This window comes from Mytilus galloprovincialis, chromosome 9 (genome assembly GCF_965363235.1).
Source record: "Mytilus galloprovincialis chromosome 9, xbMytGall1.hap1.1, whole genome shotgun sequence".
NCBI lineage: Eukaryota > Metazoa > Mollusca > Bivalvia > Mytilida > Mytilidae > Mytilus > Mytilus galloprovincialis.
Window position 1 is genome coordinate 78,692,690 of NC_134846.1, and position 17,032 is coordinate 78,709,721.

Consider the following 17,032-nt stretch of genomic DNA (forward strand, 5'->3'; position numbering starts at 1 on the left):
CTACGCTTGATGGTTATGAATTAAACATCGTAGTTTTTAGATATGTAATAAATAAAATATACCTGATTGTGCTTTATTCCAGATAAATGAGGTCAAAGTTTTAAACATTTACTGGAAATTTCATTTTCTAGGAATTTTTTGCATTTTCATTTTTTATGAACAAACCATGGATGATTTTTAATTTGATAAAATACGGCCAATTATGCATTTTTCATTTCTAAGATCATGAGACAATGATAAAACTGAATTATTCCCAAAGAATTACTACACATGCTTGTCTAAAGAAGGTTTTCCAAATGTTTTTACAGAAATCGACTATCTTTTGAAACAAAAAAGTTTAAAATATTATCCAGATAAAAGAAATGTCCAAGGAACCGAAATTTCTAGAAAATGTCTTTAATTCCTACCAAAATTATCCTACAAGTGGTACATGAAAGTATAAGTCTTATTACATATTTTGATTGACTTTTATTATAAAAATAGCTTGTATGTAAGAGGGACGAAAGATACCAGAGGGATAGTCAAACTCATAGATTGAAAACAAACTGACAACGCCATGGCTACAAATAAAAAGACAAACAGACAAATAGTAGTACAGCAGACACAACATATTTACTAAAGACTAAGCAACACAAACCCCACCAAAAACTGGGGGTGATCTCAGGTGTCCCGGGAGGGGTATGCAGATCCTGCTCCATATGTGGCACCCGTAAATGTAAATGTTAGTAATCAAATCAATGTGGGATCAAAGCTCTTTCATATGCCCTTATCCAGGGAAAACAAGATTTATTCATTAGTTGTGATTTACTTGGAACTAGCTTTCAGTAACTGTGCTATATTTTTTATGCCAAGTGTCTGTTGCTTTAATGTTCATTGTTTTATTTTGTGCTGCATAGCGATCTATTAAGTTATGCCATTGCATTTGCAACTGGTTTTTACAGTTTGTTAAAAGTTAGGTTGGGGAGAGCTGAGCGCTCACAAACATGTGTTACCCTCAACATTTTATTTTGTATGCATCTCTTAGTCGAGAGATTGTTACTTAGTGTTTGCCTTTCGTTGCTGTATGTCGTTAAATGTTAATAGGTTTGAATGTCGTTAAATGTTAATAAGTTTGAATGTCGTTAAATGTTAATAGGTTTGAAGTGTGTGCTTGTGTTGTGTTGATGCACAATTCCAATATCATGGGGAGGGTAGGTTGGATGCCATGTTTTACCACGCCACATTCTCAGTGTGACTGTAAAAATTCAGTAGGCTGTAATTTTGTGGTTGTTCTTGTTCATGTCCCATATATTTGCTTTTTGAAACTAGAACTAGGCCATAAGTCCTAATATTTGAATTGTTTCACACTTTTATAATGTTGGGACACTTTACACAAGATTTTCATTTTTTTATTGTTGATTGCCTTACATTGACTATTTTTTGTACATTTGTATTGGACTTCTCAGTTAATAACCAAAAACAAAAGCCATAGTTGCCATATTTGACAACAGTTCAATATAAAATACAAAAGAATACTAGGCATATGTCTGTTTTGTTCACAAATTGTTGTAAATATAATGGAATTTGATGCAACTGTCATACAAGTGAGAGGTTTAGCACTATAAAACCAGGTTTAATCCACCATTTTCTACATTTGAAAATGCCTGTACCAAGTGAGGAATATGAGATTTGTTGTCGTTGATGTATTTTATCATTTGATTTTGCCATTTGATTAGGGACGTATTTTTGTGATTTTACTTTTCAAAAAATGATGAAACAGAGGTATAGCATTTTGTATAGTAACAGATATTAAAAAACCCAGTTATTTCCGTTAAAGAGGGTAAATTTAGGAGATAATGTCCCTATACAAAAAAAAATTTAAAAAAAGGGGGCTACATGTTTGTTCCTTTTCATTATTTCAGCCCATCAATATACCTGTTTTAGGCTTTGGATTTTCAAATATTTTTGCTCCAATCATCAATAATGAGACATTGCATGTGGAAATGTGCAACTGGTGCAGAAAAATTGGTAAATATGTTTTTTGTAATAAACACTTAAAAAAAAAATAGGATACCCAATGGTTACATTTTTTAAGCAATACCATCCAGGTAAGAGAAAAAAATGGACATGTTAATAATACTAAAAATGTCAATAAAACGCCTTTTATTCTGTTTTGTATATTTATTCCAAAAATATATTCAAATAAAACTTAAATAAACTATTTATCAATTGCATAGTACAATGTGAGTTACAAAAACTATCTACTTGAACACCTTAATAAACAAAACATAGTATAAATATATGATCCAAAGGAGAAGACTAATATTATTCACATAATGAAATCTTTAACAATTAACTAATTACCCCTGTATTCAATTTTGTTCATAATTAAGACTGATTGACAACTATATATAAATATCTAGAATTGAACCGTGTTGGATACTATCTATATTTATAACACATAAAATTGTGTCTCAAAATTTCAAATCATTCATGTTCAAAACAAAATGAATTTATTCAAACTAGCAGAAATGAAGGACTGTTTTCTCGTTTTTGTATGAAACAACTGCAGTAAATCAATCTTTTTTTAAAGCCTTGGATTTTGCAAGTTAAGCTTAAAAATTCAAGATTTCTTGGGATCTTGAACCCTTCTAGCAAAGAGAATTCAATACAGTAAAAAATTATAAGGACCCTTTAAAGAAAAGAGCTCATCCAAATTTGAAACATATCTTTATTTCCTTGTATTTACTTTAAATTTTATCAAAATGCAAATGTCAGCAATATTCAATCTCTTAAACTTACTTAATTATTTTTTAATAGATTTTGAGGACTTAAACTTGTCAATGATAAAGCTATCAAAGTCAAGAGAGAACATTTTCCGGCCAAAATTTCAATGGCTAATTTCTCGAAAAAAAGTATGGTGACCCATATATTTTTTTGGCTCTTTTAATTCCTTTATTAATCCCCTATCAATAAATGCTAGAGTTTTGAAAAGTTAATTATTTTGAAACTGAGAGGCCAACTCCCTTAAGTCACTTTCAAAATCATAAAACATATTTCTTTCATACTATAGTATCAGAGTAAAATCTATCTTTTTATTGAAGTAGGGAAAGTTCTCCAACCAGGACATCATCAGAATCACATCTTTAATCAACCATGATAAAAGAAGAAGCAAAACATAGATTTATCAGATCACTTTCAAGTATCATAGGAAATGAAACTGTTAATAAAGAAGAGAGCACAGTCACCAGCAACTCGCATCAAAAGAAATGTGAAAACAAGAATGTGTCCTCAGTACAGGAATGCCCCACTCGCACTTTCATTTTCTATCTTCAGTGGACCGTGAACTTGGGGTAAAAACTCTAATTTGGCATTAAAATTAGAAAGATCATATATAGGGAACATGTGTACTAAGTTTGAAGTTGATTGGACTTCAACTTCATCAAAAACTACCTCGACCAAAAACTTTAACTTCAAGTGGGATAGACGGACAGACTAATGAATGGACTGACAAACGAACAGACGCACAGACCAGAAAACATAATGCCCCTATTGTAGGTGGGGCATAAAAACTATGGACAATGAATAAATGGCAAACATACTAGTTTGAAGTTAGTGAAAAAGATAGACTGTATTTTACCTGTTTTTGAAATTGAACACATATTGTGAATGTTAAAATATTATCAACAAAGTGAGATCAGGATTTATACTGTATGATTATCATGAATAACAGGTCAACTAAAAAAACAGATACTTTGCAGTAAAATCTTGAGTGTTGTCTTTATTGTTGACATATGTATGATTATCATTAAAAAATAAAGTAAATAACTGCAAGATCCTACAAGTAATTTATCAGTAAGAAATAAATGAAATAACGGCAAGATCCTAAAAAGCAATTTATCAGTAAGAAATAAATGAAATAACTGTTAGATCTTTAGCGTGATTGTGAGAACAAGAAGCCATTGATTATTTCCTTCTTAGTTGCAAAGAATTGAAGAAACCTCACACATACTAATACACAGACTACTATTACATTACTTTACAGGATTTATAAGCTTTAAGGAATGTTTACTCATAAGTACTGCATCTTCTTGTTAATCCATTCAGGAAACTTACTCTTTTCAAATGTTTTACAGCAGTAAGGGTATATGTACCAATATAGAATTTTAACATAGATAAGTTTTTAGAAACTTATGTGAGAGATCCAACAAATATATGGCATGCATAATGAATCAAGTGTAAATCAAAACTGTATGCTTAAACTACAGGATTCATTTGTAAATATTCTAAATCTAATTTATTGTGTATGATGGACACTTTAAAATCGATTAAGGTTAACACAAATTACTAAACATTAAACTCAAAGTTGGCTTTCTTAATAAAAAAAACAGGTAGTCAAAAACTTAAGCAATATCACCTTTATAAAGAAAAACCAGCATTGAAGAAAAACCTTAAATTTTGTTTCAAAATCATCAAATTGACTTCTCTAACTGTAATTATATTAAATATTTTCATTTTTTTGTTTTGCTAAGGTAAAGATATATTTCCATTAATAATTAAATATATCTTGAACTAAAAGACTAAAAGCTCCCAAAGCCATGCAATAATAAAAGTAAAAGTAAAGATGTGTCTGTGTGAAATATTTAACTATGGTTTTTAAATACTTTTTATGTTTACAATATAAAATTTAAGCAGTAAAGAAATAAAGCAAAAGAAAAATAATAATGAAAAACAATGATAAATATTACATTAGATATAAACCGCAACACATAATACAGATTTACCAAAAAATATACCCATCAATGAAAATAATTTGTAATATACCAGATACAACACATGAAAAAATAGGTGTTAAACATACACCAATACCAAAATAGGTGTTAAACATACACCAATACCAAAATAGATCAATAAACAATAACTTGTCAAAAACAATACACCAAAGAAATATCAATGCATGTATGTAAAATCTTTATTTTTGACAAGTGTAATGCTTAATTAATCTTCGAATATTTATTTTTTTCAATTTGCCTACCACACATGATTCATTATATACCTGTAAAAATAAAAATATATTCTATATGCAAATATATTTATACAAAACCATAACAATAAACTATCTAGCAACCCTATTGTGTATCAATGTAAAAATTCTCAAAGGCATTCATACTAAATAACTTTTGATCAGGATATCACAGAAGTCAAAATTGTTTTCAATCATATAAAAATACTGTGCATATACAAAACTATTAAACTAACATCAAATATCAAAACATACATATATTACATACATGTTAAGTTTAACATTTTACAGAAAAATTATGCTTACACCAGCAGTATAAAGATTATCACATAAAAAAGTTTCTTATTTCATAAGACGAAAAACCTTTTATATCAAATATTTAAATAATTGGAGACAAAATGATAAATGCAATATAGAAAGTCTTCAGCAGGTATTTTACACAAAATTATGTTGCAGGTTTTTTAAAAGTTGTTGAATGCTATCATTATGTAAAATATTCAAATAACTTTACATTCGAGAAAAAGAACAACATTCGCTTAAAAAACATAAATCGTTCTTACATACATGTATTTCTATTGTCTATATGGATTTCAGTTCAAGGAATATTGCAAGCCATTGATAACAGAATGTTCTGTAACAATACTGAGGACGGAATAAGATATTAACTTAACAAATGAGGACATATTTTAACAAAATTATCATAAATCCCCACTCTCTCTGCTGGTTTTTGGTTTTACTTTCTCTTGTTTTTTATCAGATTTTTTATCAGAAGATTTCTGTTCTGATTTTTTATTTGTATTAGAATTCTTCTCTCGTTCAGATACTTTAGATTTTTCAATGTTATCTGCCTTCTTTTGTTGTTTTGTTGTTTTATCATTGGGTTTCTTGTCAACTTTAGGAATTTTAGTACCAGATTTATTCTCTGCAGCTTTATGGTCCAGTGACAACTTGTCATTACAGAGACAGGCATTCTTTTGAGCTTTTTTATATGGTGAGCAACCCAAGGCTAGTGTTCCTCTGTACATTATTTCTGCTGTAGCTTCACATCCTACAATAATCACATATATCAATATTATCATTACTCAGAATGATCCAAGAATCACTGTAACTGAAATGTTTTTGGTTGACACATTCCAACAAGGTAAAATCTTTATAATTAGTTCAAAAATGAAGACATTCTATCTCGTAATGAAATGTTTTTAAAAATCTAACAATCACTCTGTGCAGATAAAACAGTAAGATAATCAGTATATGGAAAGTTAATCTAAACAATAAACTAGAAACTATAATAAATTTATGCTATTATGCATGTTTGTTGAAAAAAAAAGTTGCATATAACCCTTAAGCAAGTTGATTTCAAACACTTTTTTTTTATAGCAATAGTAGGTAAAACATTTGTGAGCAAAATGAGAGCAAAAGGAATAGGGATATAGGCTCAGAAAAGGACACCAAGGAAAAGTAGGATTTGGATGGGTTAAAAAACATAGTCAAAGAGCAATAACTCAAACAAATAAAGATATGAGCCTCCATAAACAAAACCTGATTTATTCATCAGTACCACAATGATAGGTGGTTTTGTCATAAAGATAAGAGGGAAAAGTATAGATTCCAGCCCAAGTTTAGGAGAAAGTAAAGCATCAGAACCACTCTGAACATTGTTAGGTTGATTTTCTAGGTATTATATTATGACTTTAACCACATACCTTTTCCAAACATAAATTTTGGCACTTGGAAATCAAAAACAGGGAATACAATTAGTAAATTCTCTAAACTTCCAAACTATATACATGTACATGTTCCACTTTGCATTTATTATATATGGGAATTTTCACAATTACAATAAAAATCCTTTTGAACAATGCTTCTCAAGATAGTGTTACTATGAAATTATATTCATTACTGTAAACTCAGAAATGTTTGGGAAGTTTAAGTATTGCAGCAAGTTAACTTTCTCAAAAATTTAAACTTCCTATATAAATTTTGATAGAATTATCTATATGCAACATTTTCAGAAATCGCAATAATTAATCTCCTTTGTCCTTTGTTTAATAATTACTATATATTATAAAAGCAAAATAAATTTTTCATTAAAAATAAATGTGTATTACAGGGATAAATATAAAGTTAAGAAGATATGACATGATTGCCAATGAGACAACTAAATATAAAGTTAAGAAGATATGACATGATTGCCAATGAGACAACTAAATATAAAGTTAAGAAGATATGACATGATTGCCAATGAGACAACTAAATATAAAGTTAAGAAGATATGACATGATTGCCAATGAGACAACTATCCACCAGAAAGCAAAGGACCAGTATGTTAATAACTATTATCTAATCTTATTTAATCTAACCAAAAAGCAGCAGACAAAATCAAAGATTCAGTTAAAGAAAAAGCATGTAAGAACACAATTTTTGTGACTTTTCCAAGTAACATTATGCTTGGATTTTATCTTTACAAAATTTTTATGTAGAATGCATGAAGATATTATTACACATCATGAAATAACTATAAAGATCACCAAATTACTAACTTAGTCTAATCTTCAGCATTGATTGCAAACAATTTACAACAGTATTCATGCAGAAATTTAAGCTAACTAGTAAAATCAACTAACCTTCAGCTTCTTCTTTATTTAAATCATCTCCAAGTTTACCACACATGACCAGCAAACATTGTCTGAAGTCTTTGTCACATGTCTCTTTATCAGTATTACATGTGTCATAACATTTGTCATGTACATCACAACATTCTGTCATCTGTGGAAGGTTCCCTGTATCAAACTATAACATAAACAGAGAACATACATCACAACAGTCTGTCATCTGTGGAAGGTTCCCTGTATCAAACTATAACATAAACAGAGAACATACATCACAACATTCTGTCATCTGTGGAAGGTTCCCTGTATCAAACTATAACATAAACAGAGAACATACATCACAACAGTCTGTCATCTGTGGAAGGTTCCCTGTATCAAACTATAACATAAACAGAGAACATACATCACAACAGCCTGTCATCTGTGGAAGGCTCCCTGTATCAAACTATAACATAAACAGAGAACATACATCACAACAGTCTGTCATCTGTGGAAGGTTCCCTGTATCAAACTATAACATAAACAGAGAACATACATCACAACAGTCTGTCATCTGTGGAAGGTTCCCTGTATCAAACTATAACATAAACAGAGAACATACATCACAACATTCTGTCATCTGTGGAAGGTTCCCTGTATCAAACTATAACATAAACAGAGAACAACTTCCTTACTGTCAATAGGCTAGGTGTTACATTTGTAGCATCAAAGTTCACAATTTACAAGAAATAGCCTTGTGCTACATTTATAGCAATGATCAGAGTTTCATGAATTAGATTTTGAATTTGCCTTGTGCTTCATCTAGAGTAACATTGCATTTGTACATCTACATGTAGTTACGTTCATAAGTTACATAACTTTGCCTTGTGTACATGTGTAATAATATTTTATGATTTGTAATGTTGCAAGAATTTGCAAAATTTTACCTTGTGCTACATTTGTAGTAAAATTTCTAATTTGTTCACAAGTTACATAAATTTTCCTTGTGCTACTCATGTAGTAATATATACATGTATTCTTTATTACATGTACTTCCATGGGAGAAAGTTAAAATAAAACAAGTTAAATCACTTCAATTAGCCTAGTTCTCCACTTTTATTAATGTTTATCAAGTTTATGAGTCTTAAAACCCTGGTTTAAAGAATTGATTTTGCATCTAATTAATGAAAGAGCAGTAATTTGTCAGGGTTAGAACAAACATTTGGTGTAACAATTTAAAACTGCTTGTCTATTCTTATCAGTTTCTTTGTCAAGAGTCATATTATTATGTAGATGATGACCAAGTTTTTGAAAAGAAATAGATTAATTGATGTGAAGAATCTCAATCTACCTAAAGTTAAGCAGTTACAACATTTTGTTATCTCCCCTTACCTCAATTCCAAACGATCCACAACCATTTGATGTTGGTGTATGGTCAGGGTGGGGTATGGCTTTAATTCCTGAAATCAAATGAAAAACTGCTAAACATTTACATTTTTGTAAGAAGTAAAATTGACCTTTTCATATATGTTTAATAATATAATCAATACTGATAGTACATTTGAAACATGAATTTGAGCATTTGTCAGAAAGAGAAACATACTCTCGGTTAAAAGAGTAAGATTACAGAAGTTAATTTTGCATTTCAAATGCAAGTCAGGGTATTGAAAATCATTCACACACTTAAACATATCTTCTGTTAAAACTATTTAGTTAAAAGATGTCAGTTAACGGACATATACATGTATCAGATTTTGTTGTTCTGTGATATACAGGGTACATGTACCGTTATCATCTACATTACACATCTCAAGATATCGATTGAGACCTGTATCTTTTTAAAGAAGTAATATCAATAAATATTAAATTTTATTTAAATCCGGACAGAAATTTTCCGCTTTTTTTTCTTTTCTATTTTCAATATATATTTCTTTATGAATTACTTAGGCAGCATTGCAAAATTCAATCATTGTTTTGCACTTTTTAAAATGTTTAAAACTACTGTTCCTGTAAATAATCAAATAAGGATCCCCGGAGTAGTGACAATTATTAGTGTATAATACATGTATTATAAAACATGATTCCAGAACCTGCTCTTTGAGATTCCTTTCATAATGATATAGCATCATTTAAGCAAGTCAGACTCACCATCAGCGATGAATTAATTATGTTAAAGCATGTCAGATCATTTCAGGGTTAAAATCATTTATATACATGTATTCTACATGGCAGCATTAAAGTATTATGTTCCATTTAGTCAATAATTCTTTAATCAATCTACATGCATGTATATTCACTTCTGGTTTTATTTTGGTTATAATTTTTTATAATATTTTGTATTTTTTTATATGAACATGTACATGTCATATGTATGTATCAACGAAAAAAATAATGTTTATGTCTTAACAGCTGAACAGTACACATTTGTTTACTCTAAAACAGGGTCGGCAAAGTATTACAAAATCCATATGGGTGGGGAAATCTTTTCAAGACTGGGAAATACAACCCAAAATGGATAACATTGGGCAAAAGGCTTTTATATTCTTTTATTTTCATGTTTATTTGTACACAGATTGGTAAAGGCATAATATAGTTTCACAGTATTTAAATATTGCTAAATAATAATACTCTGTATTGACATGTTTGTCACTAATTAAAAAGTACATTTAATCATTATTAAAGTACATTTAGATTTACTTATAACACAGAATTGTCTAAATTACAATATTTATTCTTTTTATCTCTACAATTGTAGGTGACAAACTCCTTAGGGTGTTTTTTTAACAGCGTTACTGTATACAATACAATTCTTTTAGTCTTATAAAAAATGTTTTTCTAAAATTTTTAATTGACAAATCTGTGTAATAATCTAAATGGTATCTTCCTCGAATGCCAACATTTTATATGTAACCTATTCCTTGAATGCCAAAAAAAACATTTCAATAGATGTTTATATAATAACAAAAGGTGTTTTTATAAGTATTTAACTGTTAAAAATAATTAGTGAACTTGATAGAATTGCAACATTTTATCACTTTTTGATATGAAAAATTGTAGATTTTAGGGTTAAAATTATTATGAATTCTAAAATAAAAAGATACAAATAACAATTGAATAAATCATTAAGTAGTTGGTCCGTAATAAACATGTATACAATCAGAATTTTGCCTCTAACCAGATTTCCACTACAATGACCCTTTATTGACCCTTATCATCTTATACCTTATTCCACATATGTCTTATATAGCTGAAATATAGGTATGGTTTTGTTGTTTGTATGTTGAAGTCCATCTGATGACTACTAATTTTTCACATTTTATATTGTGTCTGTGGATAATTACATCAAAACATCAAAGAGGTTACATTGCATTCCTATAAGAATACATTCACCAAATATAAACATGTATTTTTCACTTGAAATCAGCTTAGGTCCTGTTTCTATAAAAATATAGAACTTTATCTGTTTTGGTATATGTATTTCTTCACTAAATACTTGACAAAAGCATAAGTGACACTTCAGATATATGACAGAAATAATGATTAAAATTTATCAAATGATCAGAGTGGTCATAATAATGAGGACTTAGGCTAACAATATTTTTTGTTTTACAATGGTTCACTTGTGAATATTCTTATGACATACATTGTACATGTAATTAATTACTACAAATTCTTCACAATGAATATTTACAATTAAATTATTTCTCCTATTTATTTCTTCACACCAATTAATGTTCCCTCTCAGGCCAAATAAAAAAGTATGTGTGGTTCCAGTTACATCTGAAAAAAAGTTAGGGATTTTTTTTTATTTTATGTTTTTTTTTTACATTGAGTCTATGGGAACAACATTCTGACTTCAACAGTGCTTAATGAAAAATGACAATAAAATCTTTAGGGTAGGCTATTATTAAGCCGAAAAAGTAGGGACGGTAGGGTTACTGGAATCACACATATATTTTTATTTGGCCTCATATGACAAAAAAACAAGGTCAGAACTACTATGAATCATCTTGAAAAATTTGTAAAACTTATATGTTTTCTGCCTATATATCATGTAATATTATATATTATGTATTATCATATACTTTGACGAAATAACATATGATTTTTACCGTAAGGTTATTTGCATTAAATTTACGTAAATTCCATATTTATCGAATTGGTGCTTAGCGGCCTGATATGAAAAGTTTATCACATGCTTCGACTTTTATCACATGCCTTTCTGTAACGTTATCACATGCCTTTTCGTAACGTTATGACATGGCATTCCAGTGATACACCTCAAATGTACATAAAACATTACGAAATAGGATAAAAAACAATTATTTGGATATAGGGAAGTATAAGGTGAACAATGAAGAAAAAAACAACAAACAAACAAATGATAAAATAAATGCATTTGCCAAAAAAATCAACATTATTACAATAGTTACTTTAAAAATGTTGGTATTTCAAACAGAGTTCATGATGTACATTGCTGAATTATTTTTTCTTCTTCTTCCAAATATGAATATATCATACTGTTGTTTTTTTATTCCGTTGATGCATATGATAGATAGATTTCATATGATTGAATGTACTACATTTGGGGTCCGACTTATCAATATATTAATGTTTTATTTTGTTTCATTGTTGAAGTACAATGTATATGATAAAAAGATCATAACATGTCATTTTTCATATCGCATGCTCTTAGCCTGGGCTGATATTGTACCTAGTGATTATAATATACATGTATGTGATATAAAAAATGCCATGTAATAATCTGATAATATTTATATATCATGTAATGTTTATATATCATGTAATATTTTTTGTAAATAGACGTATTAAAAAAAATGAAGATTTAAGTTTTGTTTATCCTTTAAAAAGTATTCTCAATGATATGGTTATCTGTATCAAATGTGTTTATAATTAGCAATAATTCTATGAAACGTTAGTGTTTCTTTACTACTTTGAGTAAAAATTAGCTTAAAAAATGATATTGCACAGTACTGCTCAACTTGGAAAAACCCTGGTACAGCCTGGGAAAACCTTCCCACCTTGGATTTCCCCCAGTTAATACTTTGCCAACCCTGCATATTCATGGCAACTGCAGCAAATTTTCTTAAAAAAGGAGAAGCCCAAGTCTGATTACCTATAAGTTACAAGGCTATGAATACTTGATATTTTCAGGGCTTCTATTGCTATATGTATAACCGACTTTAAATAAATCTTTTATGCTTTATGCTTTAATTCTATTTTTTTTAAAAACTCAATTCTTAAGTTCTCAAAGAATGCAGTCATCTGCCACAGACCATCGCCCTCCAGGGTGACCATAGTTTTTCGGGTTACTTCTTCTTCTTTCGTTAATATCCAACACGCTGATGCTGTGTTATCAAGTGCAGGTGCTGTACAAGTTGTGATCAACAAACCCGAAAAAAATAAAATAAATATATACAAGTTTAAAATTGTGGTTGGTGCATGATTCAAACAAGGATGATCTTTACAGCATCACCATTGCGTCTTAAATATATAAATTGAATATAGTACCGTTTCTACATTTGTATTTGCATTCGATTGTTTTTCCTTCAGCTAAATCAGCCAATCCGTCTATTGCCTCGCCGAACGAGGTCATGAGGTCTTCCAGTCCTTCTGTAAGTCCTCCACCTAAAGCCTGCTTCAAAGCGTCTTCTTCATAACAGTAACAAGAAGAGCAGAGAAGCAAAACAGTCAATATTTGTGCGTACATGTTGAGAGAATTAATTACGACTTTCTGGTTATTTGTCGGATTTGTTTACCTTTCTAATCATTGGAGATTTCAAAGTTTGCATATTTTTTCTCGTTATCAAAAACGCCAAAATGACTCTGATTCATAATCAAACGTTATCAATTTTAATTGGCTACTGTATGCCGCAACTAAAAACCTAAAAGTTAAGAAAACTAAACAAGAGAGAACGACAGTAAATTCAGGAACAAATATATTGATATACTGTTCCCAGGAAAAACCTGAGACTACTATAACACATGTGTTATAGTAGTAATTACCAGCAAACAATATTCTACATAAGAACATGTATGTACTAAGTTAGGAATATGACAGTTGCTATCCATCCGTTTGATGTGTTTGAGATGAGATTTTGATTTTGCCATTTGATTAGGGACCTTCCGTTTTGAATTTTCCTTGGAGTTCAGTATTTTTGTGATTTTACTTTATACCATATTTTCTTATTTATATTTATGAATGACTTTTCATTGTAGATTAACAAAGAAAGTGAACGCGTAATAACTGCATTTTATGAAGTAAAAAATCCGTTAGGCTATTTCAATAGTACTTTTCTTTAAAATAACATTGGAATTTCAAACTCATAAAAAATACTGATTTAATGGCGACTATACACCAGAAAATGCTTATAAATAGAAAATCTATCTTCTTTCAAGTGATGTGAATCAGCAACAAAAATCATTTCAATGAATAATATTTATATTATGTATATGTTAGCGGCAATAAGTGAAATTAGGCATTAAGCTTAAATCCTAGGCAATAAGCTAACGCCTAGGCAGTATGTCTAATGCCTAAATGATGTTAGGCATTAGTCTTAAATCCTAGGATTTAAGCTTAAATCCTGGAAAATGTGTGCAGGCATTAAGCTTAATGCCTAAAATATAAATGCGAGTAAATAAAAGACATTTATTCATTTAAATAAAAATATTTTGTTAAATAACATTATGAGAACTAGGTTTATCGAAATTGTTCAAAGAATGGTCCTATAAGATTACATTCTTAGGACAGAAATTATGATAATGTAAGGACCGACTTACGACATGTCTCTGCATGCACATCGAAGCTATCTGAGCTTTATCTTTGAGGATTATCTTAGCTAGGATGTTTTAACCGCTGTTCGGGATATTGGCGTAAAAAAATATCAAATGAAAAAATTTAAATATTGTATCAAATTTAAACAACAACTTTAATTAAAAAAACGATTCAATATTAGAAAATACTTTTTTTTTTAATTTAAAGGTAATAAATAAGTTTGATATTAGAATTGTACATTTAAACCCTTTGAAACAAAAAATGTAAGTACAAAAATATAAATACGTTTTATATTAGAATTTTATTATAAAAAGTGAGAATTAAATATATAACGTACATCTTTCATATGCATCCTGAGTACTTCAAATATTTTATTCTATTACTTCAAAAGTATGATTTTTCTGATGCAAAACTTCAGGCCCCAGTTTCTTCCTAAATATAAAAAAAAAGAAGATGTGGAATGATTGCCAATGAGACAACTGTTCACAAGAGACCGGAAATAAAATCACTAATAAAATATGTTATTTATATTAAAACGCATCAAATAATAGTTTAAAAATACGAAAACGTGATAGGAATTTATGTTGAAATCATTGTGTTATCACAAGTTGTGGAACTGTTTAATAACAAAGAAAATTTACTTATCCAATAAAAAAAAATGGAAAATGGTGTGTGCAAAAAATCATATCTTAATTTTGTCTACTTTTGAGCAGTTCAAACCAGCTCGACTAGTGAAGTGTACAAATGTTCAAATACATATTATAATTATTCTATAGAATTGCCCCCTTTTGTATTGGATGCAATCTCTTTTTTTTTTAATTTTAAATCTTTTTAATATTTTGTAATACCACAAACACATGAAAAAACTATGAGTTAATTCTGTTTTTTAACTGTTAAAATTACTAATTAAACTTACTTTTGAAGATCTGTCAAATGAATGTATATTTATACATGTAATATTAGAAATATAATTAAGAAACGACTTTATATCAAGAATAAATCACCAAATATGTATAAATTCCAGAGTTTACTTATTGCCTAAAATTATGTTCGGCAATAGGATGAATAATCATCATCAAATTTCAGGAAATAAGCTTAATGCCTGAAAATTTCAGGCAATAACTTAATGCCTAGGCGTTAGCTTATTGCCTAGAATTTAAGCTTAATGCCTAATTTCACTTATTGCCGCTAACATATATATACTTTGAATTTTTTGTTTTCAAATGATAGATGAAGTGGTTATCCAAAGATCGATTTCATCAGTTTCCTTTTAAAAAAATGTGAAATTAGTAATCTATTTTGTCTTGTTTAAACAGAACAAAAACTTTATCAAATGGGAAAGAATGTGTTCATCTGTTTTGTCATGTGTTCCTTTATGTACATTAGGCTGACTTCATTCATGAACTGCCTATGAGGAATGGTGAAAATCTAGCGTTTCATTTTAACATTATTATATACCGCTATGCAGATGATGACATACAACTCAATAATTAAAGTTAAATGACTGTAATGAACGCACCTTTCCCCACAAGTACATATTAAAATACAGGATACCACAGGTTAAGTAATATCAGTTTTATATCGTGACGTATATTTTGAAATTAAGAATGAGGGTTGATTATGAACTAAATATACAACTAAAAGACATGGATAGAAGAGAGCAGCTAACTAGAAACCGAATGAAACAAGGGTGCCAATTGGTAAAGTTGAAGTCGTCCCTTCGAAAGAAGTACATACGTCATCATGATGTTAATAGAATTCATATATAAGCCACTCAACGCCGAGCTTCAAAGTTATTGTGAAACGGCCTATTCCAGAGGTGGGGATAATAAAAAACTAAAAGATCTTTTAGAGTACACAAGTACACACCCGTGATATCGCGGGTCCGTGACTGAATTAAAGTATATAACTATGCCTAAGCCTTATTTTAGTAATTGGTATTGTCATCTGATAAAGTCATGTCGATTATAAGATACACAGTTTTCTCTGCTTTCAAATCTTTCTGTTTGAACCCGTCGACCTGGAACTTATCAATTATTGGTAATATTAATTATTTGGAAAACAAAAGGTCCTGGCTATCCAGGAATGGAGTATTTTTTAATCAACAGCACTGTCCTATATTAGTTATCTTAGAAAGTCTTGCTGATTGCTGACTAAAACTACAATAGGGAAAATTTGACAATGATTGAATTTAGTAGTGTCAGCCCTTTGATTATGACCCGTGTATATAGCAAAATCCTAAATACACCGTTTGGTGGAGCGCCTGTCAAATGCGGAATTTAGTAGTGTCAGCCCTTTGATTATGACCCGTGTCTATAGCAAAATCCTAAATACACCGTTTGGTGGTGCGCCTATCAAATGCGGAATTTAGTAGTGTCAGCCCTTTGATTATGACCCGTGTATATAGCAAAATCCTAAATACACCGTTTGGTGGAGCGCCTGTCAAATGCGGAATTTAGTAGTGTTAGCCCTTTGATTATGACCCGTGTATATAGCAAAATCCTAAATACACCGTTTGGTGGTGCGCCTATCAAATGCGGAATTTAGTAGTGTCAGCCCTTTGATTATGACCCGTGTATATAGCAAAATCCTAAATACACCGTTTGGTTGTGCGCCTGTCAAATGCGGAATGTACAGATAAGGTAT

The 17,032-nt window shown here is 29.7% G+C and overlaps 1 protein-coding gene across 2 annotated transcripts; it reads right to left on the minus strand.

The window, feature by feature from the left end:
• Positions 1–1,374: 1,374 nt before the first annotated feature.
• LOC143046049 (group XIIA secretory phospholipase A2-like) lies at positions 1,375–13,382 on the minus strand. 2 transcript variants are annotated; one of them, XM_076219012.1, is made up of 5 exons: positions 13,123–13,382; positions 8,983–9,050; positions 7,627–7,792; positions 6,706–6,729; positions 1,375–6,050 (listed from the first exon to the last, which is right to left on the minus strand). In XM_076219012.1, exons 1-5 carry the CDS (start codon positions 13,319–13,321, stop codon positions 5,701–5,703), a joined length of 807 nt encoding a protein of 268 aa, XP_076075127.1. In that variant the 5' UTR covers positions 13,322–13,382; the 3' UTR covers positions 1,375–5,700. The 2 variants fall into 2 exon arrangements, with proteins under 2 accessions (XP_076075127.1, XP_076075128.1); XM_076219013.1 differs by lacking the exon at positions 6,706–6,729 and having other exon boundaries at positions 13,123–13,381.
• Between the last annotated feature and the right edge of the window lie 3,650 nt (positions 13,383–17,032).

Bases quoted from the DNA above. Each gene is read 5' to 3' on its own strand.
- LOC143046049 (XM_076219012.1), bottom strand. From the start codon at position 13,321: ATGTACGCACAAATATTGACTGTTTTGCTTCTCTGCTCTTCTTGTTAC. The intron at 9,051-13,122 runs GTACTATATTCA...ATTTGATTTCAG, and splicing joins CAAATACAAATGTAGAAACG to GAATTAAAGCCATACCCCAC. The intron at 7,793-8,982 runs GTAAGGGGAGAT...TTTATGTTATAG, and splicing joins GTGGATCGTTTGGAATTGAG to TTTGATACAGGGAACCTTCC.